This window comes from Anopheles gambiae, chromosome 3 (assembly GCF_943734735.2).
Source record: "Anopheles gambiae chromosome 3, idAnoGambNW_F1_1, whole genome shotgun sequence".
Classification (NCBI taxonomy): domain Eukaryota; kingdom Metazoa; phylum Arthropoda; class Insecta; order Diptera; family Culicidae; genus Anopheles; species Anopheles gambiae.
Window position 1 is genome coordinate 43,890,202 of NC_064602.1, and position 20,183 is coordinate 43,910,384.

The window sequence follows — 20,183 nt, forward strand, 5'->3', positions numbered from 1 at the left end:
TTACGGTCCGTCTATCGTTGAAATTACGGGACGGTATCAAAGTTGAACGTGAACAAAATAAATTCTCATTAATCGAGTCGTTTCGTCGCAAACATAAAATGGGGTTTTCCTGAGTTCCCCCCCAAAAAAAAAAGCAAACGAAATCTGCATTTCCAATGCATTCCCACACCTTCCAGCAGCTGCGAAGAACAGCTACAACGGCTGCTGCAAATATGCATCTGCATATGTGCAGCCAACCACACCTACTCACCAGTCCACACCCACACACACACACAGAAAATGCAAACGACAAATGCACCCAAACGGCAAACCCCGGCCAGTGCGCTACAACTGCACCGCAAACTGCACGCCACAGATTTTGGGGATTTGGGGGTACCGAAGGGACAAACGGCGAGATAAACAAAAACAACAACAACAAAAAATGAACCCCGAACTTACCCGATTGCATTCCAGGGCGGCGGCACTATGCTCCTCCCGCTGGCGGAAACAGTGCGTGCATTTGCTCTTGTTGAAGATGTTCGGCGAAAATTTACGACACTCGATGTTGCGGCTGCCCATGTTTACTGGAATTATTTCTTTAACGATCTGTCGCAAAAGGGTGAATCACAAACGGACACCGAAAGCACACATCCGACACCGACAGGCAGGGAATCGAGAGAAGGGACACACAAACCAAAAAAACACCTTCTCTTACGCACACATTCACCTTTGAAAACAAACAAAAAATAGCACAAAATTCACGGCGCAAATTTTCACTCTTTTTTTACTTTAATTCGCGCGCGCGTTATTTAATTCCATTCCACTACGAGGTGAGAAAGATTTTCAATTTTCAATCACTTTTTTGCGATGTTTGAAAGATACAAGGTCACACACACGGAGACACTCCAGAGAGGAAGGTTCGAAAACCTTCTCGCGCCTCCGGTTTAGGCGATCGTACACTGCATCGGCTGCATTACACGATGCATTGCGATGGATGTTCCCACCCCCCTTGTGGGAAGGGGAGGGTCAGTTATCGTTAGGTGGGATGTCTACACTTTTTTTGGTATTTTTTATTATTATTTCACTTTACTTAATCGCCATCTCCCTGAGGGGAGGTCGGTTGTAGATCGATTTTATTCACACGCAAAAACACACACACTTTTTCAGTAATTTTTGGTTCTCACTCGAACAGAACGATACTAAAGGGGGCGATGAATTATTCTTCCCTTGATGATTGAATACACTTGCAAGCCGCACACACACACTCACTCAATTACGCTCAATAAGGCGTTTTGCTATGATAGTGAGCTGTTTTCCAGGTGCACTTTGCATTCGCTTTTCTTCAATTTTTTGATTTGCATACACACCACATGCACTCGGTGCAACGAAAGGTCGCCCTACGGCAGGCTGAATGCACCTGAGTTGCACCCCAAACCTGTTGTTTCGCACTAATTGTAGAAGAAAAAAAATCAAATTATTAATTCTTCTGCACATCCTGCTGCAATATCGATTTTTTACATGTTTTTTTTTTTTTTTGCGTTGAATTATTTGGGGAAAGCTGGCGCAATTGACACTCCACTTTTCCACAATCGCTAGAAACGATCGCGCTCAAATACGCTCGCTTTTATGGCGGGCAATCATTTTTGGGGCAAATTGTTTTCCATCAGCGCAAAAAAAAAAACAACAACAACAACCAAACCCAAAACAAAACACAATGGAAAATAGACTTGAAATTGTTTTGATTGCAAGTATGTTACTTGGGGTTTCCTCTCAACACTTCACATTGCTGCTTATTATTACTCTACTCATCGTAGCACGTGAGCAGCGGTGAGGCCAGCAAAACACTCCATTATCAGGTTGCTGATCGAAGGGAAAAGAAATCACAATGTTATTGGGGTAGTTTTTTATTACTGCCTCTTGTGGTAAGTTTGAGTTTGCTTTGGTTTTGATACTGTTTCATCATCTGAGTTCGTTTCACTGTATGCTCCCCGATTAGGCAAGTGTGCGTTTGCGATCGAACAGACGTGGCCAGCACGGCATCTACTGCTAGCAGTTATTCCGAAGGTATCGTGTTTCACAAGGAACTTTGCCATTCGATTTAGTTTTATGAATAATTACACATTTTGCTAGAAAAACAAACAATTAGCAAGAAATCAACATTCAAGAAGCTCTCGCTAAACGTCAATTTGTACATCAAAGAATGCCTCGGCTTCCAACCCGGCTCAATTTAAACCAATAAATAATGCATTCCACTCCGGTGCATCAAGGCACACACTCACACACACAGTCTCTGTAATTCCAAACCGCGCTGCAACCCAAGGGATGCTGCCGAAAAATAAATGAAAACAAATTGTACACCCTCGTGATCGCTGACGGTCGGATGAAGAACATAACAATAAAGTCGACACACCACCAAAAACGCAATTCTCCTTCACACACATCCACACAAAGGCACACACGTACGTACGCACACAGCAACACATTTCGTTCAACCTCAGCTTCCAGCTCAACCATGTCGCGTTGCGTATACGCTACGCCACCAACACTCACACTGGGGCCAAGAACGTTTTGTTTACCCACACGCACACGCAACCGCAAGTCCGGACAGCTCGATCGCTACGCACACCAGTCGACCTAGTTCATGCTACGGCAGCAGCAACAACACAACAAAATGCTCGCAAGTGAAGATCAGCAGGAAACGTACAACAACAACAACAAAAACATCAAAATCGTATGCACCATGTCAAGACACTTGTGCTCACGTGCACGCACGAACGTTGCACACTGCAGTGCGATTGCACCCGAGGTTACTGGTTGCTGGCGTACTGGGGAAGAATGCGATACGATCACCGGTGATTGTTGTTGGTAAGGCTGGAACAGCTCGGGCAGCGTTGAACGACAGGTTGATTTCACAACGTTCGTAGGGAGTTCACAAGCCGTGGTTGACTCATTTCTACAAAATATTCACTGTCTTCAAATATACCAAATTTGTGACACATTTCGTTCATCACTAAAGCTAATGATTGCTTTCCTGATTGGCTTCAAACAATTATTTTTTTAAGAAATTATACACCCCGCATTTGTATTTCATTGCTTGAGATTTAGAAAACAAAAACACCAACACACTACTTGCCTCTTGGTTTTCTTTCGCTCAAAATCACTGGGCCAGTTGAGGTACACAAACAAAAACAATTGCAACTGCGAACTGCGAAATGGTTTCGCACCGTGTAGTAACCTGCTTGCAGAAACAGTAAACAATCCGTACACTGCAAAAGGCTACGTTGGTGTAGTTAGTACTTTATCTTGACGCGCGCGCACACGACAGAAACGCACACCCGACCGACGTCGTTGAAAGCTAATTTTTTTTTAACCCGCAATGTGGCCGGATCTTTAAAGTGAAGCAAAGAGAGCCGATCGAGCCACTCAAATTGCATTTGTTTCGCTCTCAAACCGTTGTAAAAGTCTCTCACACTTTGCATGACGAAAAGTGAGCACGAAACTGCGACGCAAAGATAGTAGAGAGAAAGGGAAAGATGAAAAACCTGCTCAACCACTCACACGTATCGCTGTCCTTCGTTCAAATTTGCTGACTGCTCTTTTACTTACGGTTGAGCATAACAACAAAAGTTGCTCAAAGTAGCAGGGAACGCTCAAAGTTAACTAATGCTCTCTCCGTATACAATACACTCAGCAACGCTCTGAACAAGGGTCTGAATAGATGATCTGCTGGTGTGCAAACATAACATAGCTATTTTTACTATATAGTCTAGACAATAGTGTATTTTTCGCCACATTTATATACTAAAAGGGAAAATTCTGATTGGAGATAGTAAAACTTAGTCTGAAAACAGCACATCCTGGAAAAAAAAAATCTACATTTGGAGTCTAACATATCGATTAAAAACTGTTGTTATAGCTATAAGACATTATAGCTTCGCGGAAAAAATAAGAAACTTAGATGAATTCCATGAACTTCAAAAAGCATTATTAATTTTGCTTGAATACGCATAACTGATCATTTCATAACTGAAATTCCGAAATTACTAAGAAATTATTATTTTCAACACCAATTATAATCACAATCCATAGTTCAGTTTGGGAAGAATTTTTTTTAAATTTAGCTTATTTTATCTAAAACTGATTTGTATAAAAATATTATAATCAACAAAAACCACTATGGAAGGTGTTCTTATACTCAAACAGGGATTGACTCAGGATGTTGGTGAGTGTTTTGTCAACTGGGAATTATATCTCTCTCGGTTCTCAGTGCTGAGGCTGTGGTGCTAGCTCTACACCTTTCATTAGTATATTCAAGTCTTTCTAGTTATAATAAAACTGCTATTTTGAGATTAAGATTTTCTTTCGATTTTTTGTTCTCAAATAAAATGACGATCCCCATAATTTATGAAATATTATTTCGTTTTACAAAATTATTTTGTATATTTTCCATACTCTACTTTCTTTTCGGAGGAATTTTCAAAATTGTTTGTGGTTAGTGTCTAGTACATTTAATTTGGGTATTTGTATTATTACTCGCAGTTTTAAAAGTAATAATTATGAAATTTTTTATAATTTTCTTCCAAGACTTCAAATTTAAATTTTCTTAATATAATATGCAAGAAAAAAAACAAAACAGCAACATTACCTATCGTGAAATGCTAATGTTATTCATAACAAACCATATTACTATTACAAAAATAACGATGTTATAATAAAAGATATTTTAACATCAGAAAACGATCTCACGATCTGACGGTGAAATACAGATCCTCGTACTCGTACATACTTGCCGGAGTCGTTGGGTAGTTTGGGTAGTTGGGTAGTTAAATACGAAGTCTAATGCAGTTTTTCAGAACCAAAGTCGAAGTGGATCTACAGCTGCATTTTGGATTATCCATCACTAGCACTTACTGCTGGTAAATTCCATTTGTAAAATAAGATATGATATCTTTTTAGCACAACAACCGTAATCGGTCAAAGACACTAACGAACTTGCCTATCTATGACTTGTTGGTCTATGCATAGCCTGCATTAGTCCACTTGTAGGTTAGTCCTGATTATGCCGGGGGAGGGGGCCTTGTTTCATACGGATCTTTGTGTTCTCATCATTAATAAATCGGTATGTCATTGTCCTAGTCTTTTCGTCAACATCTATTAAAGTTTGTTTTCGATATTGAATTATCAATATTTATTATTTATGTTGATGACATAAGCTTTCAAAAAATTACAATACCATGTTTGGTTTTCCAAGTCAGTTTCGAATGTAAGTATTTTTATTTACCGCGTGCCAGAAGTTAATCCACATCAATCTGATATTTCATTTCCATCATCATATTTTTTATATCCTCAGCATGATTTTGAATAAGTCTCAAGCTGGGCTGAGTTTGACAGTTCTTTGTTATGCGTTGAAAATCATGTGCAAAAACTGAAATTTTATTCTAAAGCAAATACACCATTTAATAGGTGTTGAAATACATCTTGGAGGCGATGAATAATTATGTGCACATTCGAAAGTCACTTGGAAAATCCCGTAATACTGAAATAACAATAGCAAAACATCGAGTTTAACCATTTCTTGCAACAGAATAAACTTCGTTTTTCTTCTTCCGCTAAACGCTGATTTTGCGTTTATACAACGGTGTAAAGCCCCGAAAAAGAAATAAGTGTCACTTTCGAATGTAAACATTGTTATTCACCGTAACCCTGTAAAATAACCAAAAAATGAAAGAAGTTGTTAGAAGAAATAATGGATTTATACATGTTTCTATTTTTCTATTTAATCTCATTTATTTGTTGCATTCATTACTTCCTTATAGTAAGAGTATTCTATTCTCAGCTGAATGGAAGTCCCTCTCACTTGACACACTCTACATTCATCTCCAGCAGCATCCGCCAGAACAAGCGGCAAAACACAAAAAAAACACATCCCGCTGGTACTAGATCTTATCATCCGCTTCTGAACAATATATTAATCCCCGTTAAGCTTATCATCGCCACTTACGAGAATCGTCAATTTCTTTGCCACCTTGTTGCACTTTCTTACTCTCCTTCCTTGCTCCCCCGCCTCACCATTCCCGCAATATATTCAACATCCCTTTGCCATCGAAAACACGGCACGATAATTCTTCCTTCAATCACAGCACGATCTAGTGGCTGACGGTACTTCTGGCGTGGCAAACGGCGGGCAGGATCGCGAGGCGTAATAGAAAAGTTGACGAACACGGCGAAAGGAAACCTCTGCACCGGGAAACGGCAGCGACAGACGGACAGAGAGAAGAAGAGAAGAAAAAAATACTCTCGTACAAGCAGAAGCGTCATTGATGGAAAGATTTATTGCAGGGTACGGTGGCATCCCTCATCTCATGCCGAAGCCGTCGCCTTCAGCGCCATTCTGCCTGCGAATGGTTTGATTTGACAATCCATTCTCTGTCTCCCTTTCCTACCCTGCCCACCCGGTGCCAGAGTTTACACCAGTAGCCAGAGTAACATTCTTGCCATCGTACGGGAGCACCTCCGGGTAGCGTAAGAATCCCAGCCGTCGAGAATGTTGTTCCCGTGTCCAGGGCGATGCAGCTTGTCAGATTAGTTGCAACATACTGGCGCAACGGGGTCGTGTGGGGACACGCGCGTGCCCACACTCGGGCCCCCTCTTCAGCTTCTCTCATACGCATTCGGCAGCTTCCGCATCGTCAGCGTTGTTTGGAGCATGGAATGGGTTCAAATTGTTCTCCAATTGCGCCTTCTTTTCCCCCCTCAGCGTCAGCGATGCAACTCCAGTAGCAATGATAAAGTCAAAGCAGCATCCTTCTGCTCCACCGACAGAAGCCTTCAAGTGAATTCTAATGGAGTCAGAGAAAGAGGGGGTCTAGAATACCAGCGACCTTCTCCCCCTTTACATCGAGGCTCAAGATCGAATGGTCTTATCTTCGGTGTGTGTGTGTCGAAGCAAGATTGCATGGAATCTCTTCCTGGTCCGCGGGGACCACCATTGTCCGGCGCGAATGATGAATGATGTAATCTTGCCCATTCCGTACACCTTCACGATGGCCTAGAAACTGATTCCTTTGGAGCTTGGAGGTATGCAGGCAACGGCCACCGGGACCGGGCATCCCCAAGTAGCATCGCGGGTGGAATCTCGCGTATGCGACCTTCTCCTTCGTCGCCGGTGGACAACTTCGGACCAAAGAACGCATCGAGAATGTTTTCCTACCTGAAAGCTCCTACCGTGTTTTACCTAAATGCTTTGAAAAGCAACACAAAAAAAACACACACACACAGAACCTAACGAAAGAACGCGAGCGACCCGCTTCTTTTGACGATACGATCGAAAACCGACCCGACCCAGGTTCCGGACAACCGATCGGATCGATAGCCCGCGAAAGGTTCGTAATTCATCGCAATGGACCTGTCGTGCCTCTTGCGGTACAGTGTTTGCAAAACGAGCAGGTTTCTACAACGGGACTTTCGTCTCGGGCTCGAGAGCCTTATCGGGGTGGTGGTTTGGGCGGTTGTTAATCTCCCTGGCCGCTCAGCTTAAAGAGTTTCACCTCCGAAAAATGGTTGTCCGTGCGCTTCAAACGCACGATCCGGGCTTCCCGTTTGATGTTCCATCAGCGTCCGAGTTGGACATTCTCGCGACAAGCGAGACACACACACACATACATGGAAGATGTCCGTGGGATTGATAAGCCCCGGCAGAACTTGGTCAGTAATTCATTGTGGACCACGGACAGCCTCAACTGCCTCTCACGATCTAACCCCGATGCGTGGGTCCGATTCGAGTGCCAGGAGACGGACTGGACAGTTTCTTGGCCGGCGTTCACATGCACACGATCGCTCTCGTGCGTAATCAACGGTGAACGATCTTGGGACATAATTCACCCTGACCCGTTCCGGTGAGTGCTGCGCGAGGGCGCTTATCTCTTCGATTCGATTTGCAGGGGAGAGTCGTTTGGGGGAGCTGGGTAGGTAAAGTTGCAACTGTGCGCGTGTGTTTGTACATTCAAATCGATTTCAAATGCACTTGCTACCTGTTGTCGCATCCAGACCACATTCAACAGTGTCTTCCCCTGGAACAATTTCTTCCACATCGTCAAGCAGTTGAAATGCAACGGTCGTTCACTCGGTTTCTTTGTAAAAGTATGAACGCGATCGCACCCTTTTTTCATCTCGCCAGGATGATTAGGATATGTGCATCACACACATATACACACTCACATACATAGGGGAAAAAACACAAGAAATAGCCACTGGCGGACAGTAATGCGGAGAAAGTATCTCGTTGTGTGATGGCTGGCCAGCTGGTCAGCTCGATATGCGATACGATCTTGCTTGTGGTGTGGCGGCTTGGGGAGGAAAAATTTTGATTAACTCCAACATCCAGCATCGTTACGCTGCAGTACACACGCTCCGTACCAACATTTCCAGACACTTTCAGGAGAGGATCTTTTCTCCATCAGCATGTCCTTGTGAAAGCTAAACGCTAAGAATGTAGCAGCGCCCGTTCCCTCTATTGGTTCCTCTTTTTTTCAAATTTGTTTGCATTGCCTCACGTAAGCTTTCCCGCGGAAATGCCTGCAGGAGAAAATGAATGAATCCGCGGGGCCAATGCACTCGATTGCAATCGCTATGCCGCGCTACGGTAGCGATATCGATCGTCACACAATTGTTGTACGATTGCATCGTTAAACGCTGTTACGCCGCTCGAGAGAAGGGTAGCGCTTAAATGATTTGGCTATGGATAGTGAGTGATGCAAGCGAAGCGTTGCATGAATTTTTTGGGTTTTGGGGAAAAATTTATTTGCATTAGCTTGGGTGGAGTTACGTGATGGCTGTGGTACCTTATTCTCAAATTGGTAAAAATCAAGCCTAGAAACATTTGGATTGCATAAGCATGTCAACATACAGACGTGTCAATACTGGTGTTTTGACAAACTTTAAGCAGTTCTCTATTGGTCAGCACGCTGTGCTGCTCTGAAACCCTATGAAAAGCACTTAATCGCCCTTGTTATTTGTTTGTACTTAACAACATGACAGTCATGGGTTTAAGCCTCGAATGGAACGTGCCCCTATAAGTAGAACTAACTATCCTGCTACGGGTAATCAATAAGTCACTGAAAGCCAGGCCAACTACTGATACAGGCCTCGGCCGACAACGGTTGTTGTGCCAAAAAAGAAGAAGAAATAAAAAAAAGATAAGACAGATTATTGCCTTCGATAAAGTTTATATAAAAAATGAGTCCACCATTCGTTAGTTATCCCAACATTTTCGCCATGGCGGAAGAAGACAAACGTGTAAGCATGTGTTTGAGTGCTATTAGTTAGGAGATGCTACATTGCCTGCAACTCAGCGATTTCCGCTTCCTGACATGTATGTTCCTGTTACCAAGGTTCTTTTTTACTGTTTTCTCGGAGCATTTTGGCCAAACAAATCCAGCGATGTAGTACCTTTTCACACGGTCTTCATCTTCAGATTCCTTTGGAGATTCCTGTCGCTTAGAGTCGTTAGACATTTGGAACCAGGGTTTCTTTCGATGCTATTGTAGATGCCAGATCAGGCTTATCCGACGTCCACAAACTACCGCACGTTGTCCGTTTTCGTCTCGATGAGGAGCCGTTCCTTGACCGTTTCTGAACGAAGTTGCTGAACGTTTTGTGTTCGATTGATAGAGCTTTCAAATTATGACTGCTGACTTAAGAGCTACTATTTTTGATAATTTGCAATTGACATTGAGTCAGTGCGAGTGAAGGTAAACCCATGAAAAATCGACAATGTTTAGTTAATTGGTATTTGGTATCAATGATTCCTAGAATGTATATTAAGTGTTTAAAATAGATTTTGAATTTGTAACAAACAAAAAATTCTATTCTACATATTTCGCAGTTATGCTAAGTTTGACTAGTTTATAGCAAACATGTTGGGCTGTTTTAACCTACTTTAAGACCAAATTACTATCACTTCCATTTGCCACCAACACACCAACAAATGATGGGTAACCCTCCATACCAATCGATAAGTGTCACTTCCTTCTGTGGGACAACTTTCGCTTTGACTTTCCCTGCCGAAACGTGCCGCCCAAATTATAGCCACAATGCATCGCTTCCTGCTTTCCTCGCCACCTAACCTAGAAGGAAAAGCCCGATTCACACTCCGGCAAACCACTCCGATCTAGCACCGACTACAGCTACCGTCCACTTCCTATACAGCTCCACCCCGTGCCTTTAAGTGATTTTGTTAAAATTCAATTTCCCGACCACGAAATTAAAGGTCCAACACCGAAGCCCAATGCGAGGCGGTATCGTTCAATGCTCCTAGGCTAGTCCCATTCATAGCCTCGCTGGCTAAATTGAAATAGAAGAAACAAAAACCAACGACCGAACACAGGAAGGAAACCTATTCCTTTACCTTCACCGCATTACGCATCACGGCAGTGGGCATTCGCTGATTTTCGCGGCAACGGTACGGCAACCCCCCTCCACAATTAACCCTGCGATAATAAACATAATAAACATAACCGCAGAAGGCGCCACCCCGTTTGCCACACTCCGATCGAACGCCGTTTGTCAATCGTCAGTCAAGCGCGATACGATCCGAGCCGGTCCAAACATCCACACATTCTATTTCGCGCCCCCGGCATCCGCGTCCCCTCGCCAATCGGAGCGTTACAGGTAGAAAGGACCCCCCAGTGATGGGTGGTGAAGGCTTTCACCTTTCTAACCGCTCCGGCAGGGATGTTTCGCGATGGGAGAAAGAAACACAAATCGTACAATCATAACGCTTGGCGGAATTTAATGGGATGTGGTGGAAATCAAACATAGCTTACCGGTTGGAGCAACAACAAAAACACACTCACACACGATTGGCGGTTGGAAGGGTAAGAAAATCAACAATGCGCAACTACGCACCGCTGCCCAACATCAATGCAATGAGCAATCGCGGTAATAATTAGTGCAGCTAGCTTTGCATTCCTGTTGATCGATTTTTCCTGTATGTACGGGAAGGAATGTACCAAGAGGAAATTAGTACAAAGGCAAAGAACTAGAAAGTAATGAACAATTGTGCTTAAAACGAAGTCATATGAATATACCCGATGACGATCCGCATTCTCCGCACCGAATGTTTCAAACCTTTTTCCTAACGTATTGTCCTTTCCTTAATGAGCATGAGGTGCTTTGGTGCTTTATTTACCTAATTCGATTTTCAAGTAAAACTTCAATTGGAATTGGAATTTATTTTTAATTATAGTTGTTAGTATCTACTCTGGCAAACTAATTGCAAAATCAATGAGATGAAATGTAAATTACATACGATTAAAATTGGTTTTCACTGTCTTAAATCTTCAAGAACCCTAAAATGTCAATATCTCAAGAAATAATAGCTGTATAAATATTGTAAAAATTAATGTTAAAATGAAAACAACACTTTTACTTCTATTTGACGTAAACGTTCTACGCGGACATGCCAGCCTAAATAATCTTTCAAGACATATTTTCAGTACCGCGCAACCGGATATTCTTTGCAATGGGGGGATAGCCTAGGCTTGAACCCACGATGAATATGGTATTGATTTATTGTAAAAAATATTTTCATGATAGCAGCATCACTAAAGGCGTTCTGCACCATTCTCAACAATCCGCAGCAGAAAATTTGTTACGCAAATATAAATTTTGCAAGTTCATGAACAATATGACCATCTTGAAAAACGAGAAATATACATGAAGCAGCCTCCAAAATAAATAAGATCTCCTAGCGGGATGAATATTTTGACGTAAAACTTTAACAGGGAAGCCAAAAATACATTTATTGACAAATAAAAAATAACAATGGGCCAATTCCTTCGACAAGCGCTGCGACATTAGTATTTGTTGGTTAATTTATTGGCTATCTTAAAAAAAAAGTAATAATAAAAAGTATTGAATAACTTATTACTTTAACAAAAGATTCAGGAACGAGAGCAAATGAGCAAAATTCAAAATTCGGTTGGTGCCATGACCAGGATCTCATTTGCAAGATTTTTGCAAATTTATCAAAATAATCATAATTTGTTGGATTCTTCTTCTAAAGTTTCGTACTACATGATGTGGAAATATTTCACAATTATTCTAAATTTATAGATCACCTACCCCACAGGCGATGTTACCATTCCGTTCTGCCTCCCTTTCCAATGCCATGGTGAATGCAAATGACTTGTGACACAATTCGACAGCAAAATTGAGGTCCCGATCCCGTACTCAAAGCAAACCCTTTTCCTACCCATCCTTCCCGTGTACCCTGTACCAGTACTGTGGCGCTCAGCATAAAAACAAAAGCATCACATGTGTAGCATAACACAAAATGCAACGGTCGAAGCACAGTGCGTGGTTGGCGGTAAAATCTGGCACGAGCCATATTGTCACCGGCGCAAAAGTTTCACATTACACGCCAGCCCCGCATGCGTACGCGTACGTATTTCCATCCGTCCATCCAGCTAATCGGACAAGCGACAGCTACAACATACAGGGCACATACATCATAACGCGGTATCGGCGACAAGTGGTCAATTGAATGGAGCAATTAACATAAATACCGTTGCCCATAGAAAGCCGCGGGTGAAAGGAACGCTGGCTGCGTGCTGCCAAGTGTTGGTTTTTGGTGGTAACGATTGTGATTTTTTGTTGTTGTTTTGCTTTCTTTTGTTTCAGTATTTGGAACAGTGTTGTCTTCGTTTGTATCTGATGCGGGTTTGAATGTTTTTAATGTAGATTTTTTCGGTCCACGCTGATCGGAAACGGTGACAAACGTACATAAAATGTTGAACTTCACTGTTGAATCGCAGTGGTATGCAATGAAAGGGCCTTTCTGTGGGGTAAAAAATAATCAAAAACATCGTTAATCCCAGACCATCCCCATGTCGGATGCAAAATTGAAGATATATCAGAGGCGATGCGCTGCTACGAAAATGCTGACCTAGAATGTTGAAGGCGAGGCAAACATTCGCTAAAGAAAGATTAATGATGATGATCGCATACAATCGATTTCACTTTCATTTATGATGGGTTTCTTTTGAGATTATTTTTAGTAGTTTTAATATACAAATAAGTGTATACATTCAAGAATGACACCATTTTTTTAATTTATATTATTATTAATGTTTTTATCTTTTTACATATGCCGTATCTATTTATGTTTATTTATTTTTTCGCATAACACAAATAGTATGTTTAAATAACAATTCAGGCTATTTACGTTTCCCGACATTGGTCGTTCTTATTTCTGCCGTTCGGAAGCAGCTTTTCTCTGTTCTTTTCTTCCTTAATTCTCTTTTCTATAATTAAGAAATCTTTATTCATTCGGATCCCGATTTAATTTAAAACATTTCATAAGAATATATCTTTTCAGCCTTTTATTCGCTGCATTTGGCATAAGTTCCCTCTTCGTTGTTTCGTTTTTTTTTTGTTATATTGAGCAATATTTCTGTCAAATGAGCAAAAATTCTGTTTCGTTTCTGCACATCATAAACATAGTTTTTGTTAGTTTTTCCTATTTTCTAAAATAAATGTGGTTTACGAAGTGTTTGGGTAAAATGTGCATCAAACCGATCTGGTGAATTGGATACATTGATTCAACTTTTCAGTATCAGTAGGATGGCAATCTAGTTAAGGAAAAACGATTACTATCAATTCACCATATTGTTTGAGGATTTGCGCCTAAAACTATGCAATTATTAACGACCAGTAGAATGATATGGTCCTTTCAAATGATGTCATTTATGTTTTATTGACATTATTATTTTTTTCAAAATTTTATAATTAAAAAACTGTCTGTCCTGAGTGTGAGTGTCAGTGAGTTTGCATGAAAATTCCAATTATAATACATTAGGCAAGTTCTTAAAATTTTCTACAATAAAAAACATAATACCAAAAAAGTGTATGCCGTTCTTTACAAACATAATGCAGGAAAAAAGTGTTATTGATTCTACTATCACCACATTGTAGGAAGACAATTTTTTTTGCAACATTTTATATCCAGCTCTGAATGGTGCTACGAAATATGTTATTTTTATTGCAAAACACATTCCAAATTGGTACGTGGGATCCTCTACTCCAACACCTCACGTACGAAACTAAGTATCGCAACGACTCAATAACAACCGCACCCCAACCAGCTGAGGATGCTGAGGCGTTCAAACGCACGGCATTGATCTGCAATTCATCAAACTTGAAACCAGCCAGCCCGTGACACACAACACAAAAACAAAACAAACCATCAGCGTCCGATTGCCACATTTCCGCCATCTGGATGAGCGAAAAGCTCGAGGGCGCAACCATTGGCAAACCCCTACGCAGTACGCGTACCCGGCTGCACGACGGTACCGTTTGCCGGGCGTAAAGAGTATTCTAAAAATCGACGACCCCCTCCGCCGCCAGCAGGAAGGTTACAGCAGGCAGCCTCGAACTCACCCATGCCCTGCGCACCCTTCCTGCTTGTTTCAATTTTCTGCTTTGTAAGTATGCAAAAATATGCAAACGAAATAAATCATTCATTGGCACGCGCGACCGGCACATTTTCGCATCGCACCTCGCTTGGCGAGACCATCCAAAAGGGTTGGTTGCGAAAAACATTACAGAAAGTGTCACCGAAAAAAACAACAAGGTTTAACGCAACAACGCACCAGAGCGGTTTCCCCTGCGCACCCTGCGCGGATAAATGGGCGTGTATGTATATTTATATTCCTTCGAGCGAACAAATTCCTAACGGGATCCCTTGAACATTATGCATCCCGCAACCCGAGCCCAATCCCTTGCCCGGGCACCATTGTGCTACGATTCAATGTGTCATTTTGGGTTGATCACCTAATGATCGCGAGATGATGAGGATGGATGTACGCAAATTACGATCGATAGGAAGAGACCATCAATCACGGGCGCGCTCATCGCAATTCAACGAGCTTTGCGTTGCGCTGCGCCGGTTTGGAGAAAGCTTTGCGCTACGTACGTACGGTGCACTAAACTGTGCACACCTAATCCTTGAATAATGATGATGCACCCCTTCCCCTTTCGGTGCAATGAGCCGCGTGTCAAAATACCGCAACGCCCATGGCTTCACTTTTGATTGACAATTGCGCAGACAGATCGGACGCGTCTGAAGATGCACTTTTGGGCTTCCGTCATTTGCATATGCGAATACGGGTTTGGTTCAACGGTTCAGTAGTGCTCTTTGCGAGGGCTGACCGTGGGGTCGAATGTTGGTTCAAGGAAATTGTTAACATAGAAGAAAGTCACCGTTGTTATGAATGTAGCATTACGCGGTAGACGTTTTAAAACAGGGCTGTTATAGTACTGTATGGGAAAAATGTATAAAAATGTAACGTAAAAAATAACGCACGTTATACGCAAAATATGTTGTACTTACTGAAATATTTCATTTATTGAAAAAGACCTCTAATATCGGTATTATTTGACATTCATTAATATAAATTTTACATAATTGCCTTACAAGAAAATCAACCAGAAACATATACGTTTGCTCTAGACTGCTAGCTTATTCAAAGTTGTATATTTTTTGATAACAGCATAATTTCCAATCAGCTCGAATGACAAAGATGCTAGAAATATAGATAACAAACTCCACTTGATAATTTGAGTAAATTTGTATAAGCATTATATCGTTGCTACATTATGCTCTTACTTGTTTAAACATACAATTCCATAGAATAACACCTACAATAAAAAAAAGTTCTTTTCTTACAATGTGTACTATTTTAATTATTCTCCGAACTGTTTGATTTGAAAAATAAACCTATGAACTTAGCAAACAAAGTTTTTTTTTAACATTTTAAGAAATTTATAATATGTGCACTAATTAGAAATTAGTCCTCAATCTCAGATGTTTGTTACATCCTCTCGTATCTATCTATCTCGCATAAAGATCAGAACATCAAGCGAAGATTCTAAGATATTCCAAAAATTTTATTACCTACACAGTTACACCTACAGGTAGGTGTTTATAGAAGTAAAGGTGTTATTTTGAGGATGATTGCAAATGCACCAAGATGGATTAGACTAGGAGAATTGTTTGAGGAATGCCACACTATGGTTGTAGATGAGCAAGCCTTCTGCACAAAAGGAAAAAAACCGAAAAAAGTGAGAGCTTTAATTTCATCGTTAATACGAAATCTTTACATCAGTTAGTTATAGTTCGTGTAGGTATGAAAAAAACTATAATACTATAAGACACCACCATCCATCTATTACAAAATCTTACATATTAAACACCTTGAAGGAGTCAGACAAATAGACGTTGAACAGTGCTGTGCGCTGTATCTTACGGAATATATACTAATTGTTGAACTATTCGTTAATGAAGTTAAATTTTCAATTTAAAAAAGAAGCAGAGGTGTAATTTTGGGTATAGATACGAAGGTTAACCAAAAGATTCATTTAACTGATTGTTTGATTCTAAAGCAACACAGTATTTTAACTTCGTCTTTAAATCTAGATGACATTAACTGTCCAGGGATCGCGCTTGGAGAGGCTTGGCCACTATTTTCCAAATTTTGTAACTGAACGTGTATCATAACTGTTCATGTAAACCAAGAACTAACTAAGAAACAGGCTGGGCACAGTACAAACCTATTCCATTTATTCAAAGATAGCTTCCTCTGAAAAAATATAACTTTAGGCCGCGGGGCCATGGGGATTCTCAGCGCTCATTTTCTCAAGCACTCATGAGTGCTTTTGAGAAATCCTCGTTCTCAGCGTTTGTCGAATCGGAACAAAATCGGTTTTGAGAATCTTTGAGAATCTTTGAGAAAGTTGACGATGCAGCGATCGGCTAACTGAAATATAAGCAAATGTGCTATTTGTTTTTCGGTAATCACTTTGGAAAATGTATTCAATGTTTATAATTGAAAAAAAAATAAAAAAATGCGATCAAAAATATATTTTCTATTTAAAGCTCCAAATAAAGCATGAGTGACTTTATCAGTTTCTCAAAGTGAGAAAAATTGACGACGGCCACGGGCTCGCGTCTGAGAACAAGATTTGAGTGCTAGAGAAACTTAAATAAGTGCTTGAGAATGTTTTCTCAGCTTGAGAAAGCCCCGTGGCCCCGCGGCCTTAAATACGAGGTGGACGTTGGACCTGTTTTATGATCAAAACAACAAAAGTCCTGAACAATTTCCTTGCATTTAAGTAGATTTGTAGCCTTTTCCTACTTGTTTGCATTGATTTTGAAACAACAGCCATTTATTTATTATCCAGCTTTTGTTTTATGGGTATGAGAGTTTTTTTTTTGCTAAGCAAAATAGAAAAATGTAAATTATGAACCAGTAAAGTCAAATATTACTTTGAATCTCATGTTTTAGATTACAGGCATTTTGCTTGATTTTGAATTCACGTTTAAGCATGTTGCTTACAAGTCTGCTAGCCAGGAAGACCAAAATATTGTCAACCTTGAAGAAAAGAATGAAGTTTTAATAAGTCATTTCATTGCTTTCAAAGTATAGACACAAACTTGCAAGCATCCTATTTCGCTTTCTATCAGACTACATACTTGCAATTCATTCGCTATCACCAAATGAATCAAGCCAAGCTTTACACTCTTGTAACCTTTTACCAATCATTAGCAAGACCTCACCGAAATCGATTTACTACTCGCACAGCCCTGATCCATCAAATCTAATGTCCCTGGGCGAATCACCACCACCGCCATCTTTAGGGCGGTTTGCAAAATGAAGCAATTTAGCAAGCACCCCGTTCCTGCTACATCCCTTTCTCTCGTTTATGTCTGTGTCTGCACGTGTTTAATAGCGATTTAATCACAGCTTTACTGCAGCACCCCGCCAACAGCCGCGAATGTGTAGGCTCATTAAGCTTTGCAACAAAACGAGACGGTTTTGGGACGGCCCGCGGGAAAGTTGCGCTTGCCAGTTTAATCGAAAGCTTCGGCAGCAACACATCCCTTCCTTTCGTTTCTTCTCTACAGGCTGCCCACACACACACGCGCGCGCTGCTAGTAGCACTTTTTACTTCTTTACTTTCCCAAAACGGTAGGCCGTTAGTTCTCCTGCGCCCTCTCCTCCCCCTTTGCTTTGACTTGGTCTATTGGGGAAGCCATTTGGCGTGCAAGAAGCGTTAGGTACTCATTTTTAAGGTCACTAAGCAGAAGATCGGTCCAACGTTTGTGTGTGGAGCGAGTGCATTCGGTGCACTTTGCGAAGGTACGAGTGTGTCCCATCCGGTGGCGCCAAGTGCCAAGTCTCAAGTGTCGAACAGATCGTGCGCCAAACAATTCCACCGAAACAACGACCCACCCCTCCTGTCGATGAGGTAGTCTGTCGGGTGGGCTGACCGCGCGGAACGAATCTTTTTCATCCGAGCCGCGCGCACGCGCGCCCCATCGCACAAATTGCAATGATCGGTGAAGATTTATGGTCCTCGGACGCTCGAATAGAAGTGTGAGGTGATCGGCCCGGCTTCCCGGCTTCCGACACATGGCCGCTTGGCGCACTCGAGCAGCCGTCGCTCCCGTCGCACAAGGACCCTCTCGCCCATTGCCGCCCCATGCGGTAAGGTGAGAAAAGTGATGCTTTTCATAATGAAATCATCGACCGTTGGACGGTTGGTCGTTTGAAGAAAGTGGCCGATCTTGAACGGCGATGCAGACGATGCACAGTACAATGCAGTTTCACCCGCCTAGTCTCCTCACCCTCCTAGCCCCATCGATCTTACCGTACGACCGGCCATTGCAAGGTAGCAAGAAGATCGTCCCCTGCTTACAAAGCTCTTTCTGGCGCGAAATAATAGAACGAAGATATTACACCCCGTACTCCTCAGTCAGTCCCTTCCAACGCCCCGTTTGGCGTGCGCCTCTTTGCGCTCGATGACTTAGTGTACGGTAAATCGGTGGGATGAATTATGAGCCGTTTGTTTGGCACCGTGGCTAGAGTGCAGCTTTATGCAGATTTGTCTCCTTTAAAATGTCATATCAATCGCCCGGCAAGGATCGACCCGGGACCCGGGTGTTTGCTCGCAGGGTCCCGTAACGATGTTGTTAGGCGTTTCGATGGGTAATGGAACTGACAGGCCTTTCGGGTGACAGTGTGCAGAATGTGCGCCTGCCATCCGGGGGCCTAGACGCTTGATCCGGTCGAGGACCTTTTTGTGGTGGGTGAGACGGGTAATTTACATTTTCAACGTTTACGGAGAGTGGTTGTCCGGGGGTGTTGGTTGCAGGTTTGATGGTACATAAATCTTGCACACATCCGGGGAGCCGCGGTGGAAGCAGATTAGATGAGGTAATACGAACAATAGATGCATCTTGATCTTGCAAGCACTCGAAATGATACTTTGTTGATGAGGTGAATCAAGAAATATCGTATGAGCAACAAACACACGGCAAGACGTTGCAAACTCTTTTAATTGATTGTTAATGTATGTACAGCAGAATTCATTCCACGATTTAGATACAATTAAATGGTAAAATTGCATTTTTTTTAAATATTGTTTTGAGAAACAGTATGTTCATGTCTTGTTCATGAATTCTATTAATTTCACATATTTTTTTTCAGATCATAGAAATTATCCCAACCATATAAATGTTTCAGCTGATTTTATTACCAACAACTCTTGATTTGTTAGTTGTTTCCCTTATGTTTTGCGTCAGTTGATTGATTGGCAACGTTAAAATTAATTTAAATGATAAAAATAATCTGGGCAGCATCAAATGAATCATGCGATTTATAAAAAAAAAATATGGGCAGCATCCACACATTTTGAATGAATTAAGGTTTCATAGTCTTCTTACATGGATAAATCAGAATTTTTTATCTCGAAAAGTTCACAAATCGCAGGAAAAAATAGCAAAATTAAATACAAATGTCAATTTTCTATGATACGGTAGTGCATGCACGATTTTCGTATGTGTTTTAAGAAACTCTAGTAAGGAAACTTTTCATGATAGATTGGAACTTTCTTATTTATGTCTTGCTTTGCTTATTTTGAATATTTTTTTATATTATTTTTTTTCTTTTTAATTGTCGCTAAATTTTGACTGTAACTCACCTATTTTTGTCTCGAAGGCACCCATTTTTGACAGTGGGCATCATTTTTTGTCTCTAAAGCATCAATTTTTGACCGTGAGTCAATCACTTTATTTACAAAATTCAACGTAATATCTGAAACTTTGTGTTCCGAAATTATTAAAATTAAGTTAAGTAGTAAAT

At 41.3% G+C, this 20,183-nt stretch overlaps 1 protein-coding gene across 9 annotated transcripts in view; it reads right to left on the reverse strand.

Moving 5' to 3' along the window:
• The window catches only part of LOC1279265 (protein outspread), a 202,427-nt gene extending 199,063 nt beyond the window's left edge, over positions 1-3,364 (reverse strand). For 7 of the 9 annotated variants that reach the window (XM_061653614.1, XM_061653618.1, XM_061653616.1 and 4 more), the window contains exons 1-2: positions 3,113-3,364; positions 439-1,427 (exon numbers count right to left, since the gene is read on the reverse strand). In XM_061653614.1, the coding sequence (XP_061509598.1) occupies positions 439-558 (120 nt within the window). In that variant the 5' untranslated portion in view covers positions 559-1,427; positions 3,113-3,364. The remainder of the gene's footprint in view (positions 1-438; positions 1,428-3,112) is intronic. The other 2 variants (XM_061653613.1, XM_061653610.1) reach the window with 1 other exon arrangement.
• Between the last annotated feature and the right edge of the window lie 16,819 nt (positions 3,365-20,183).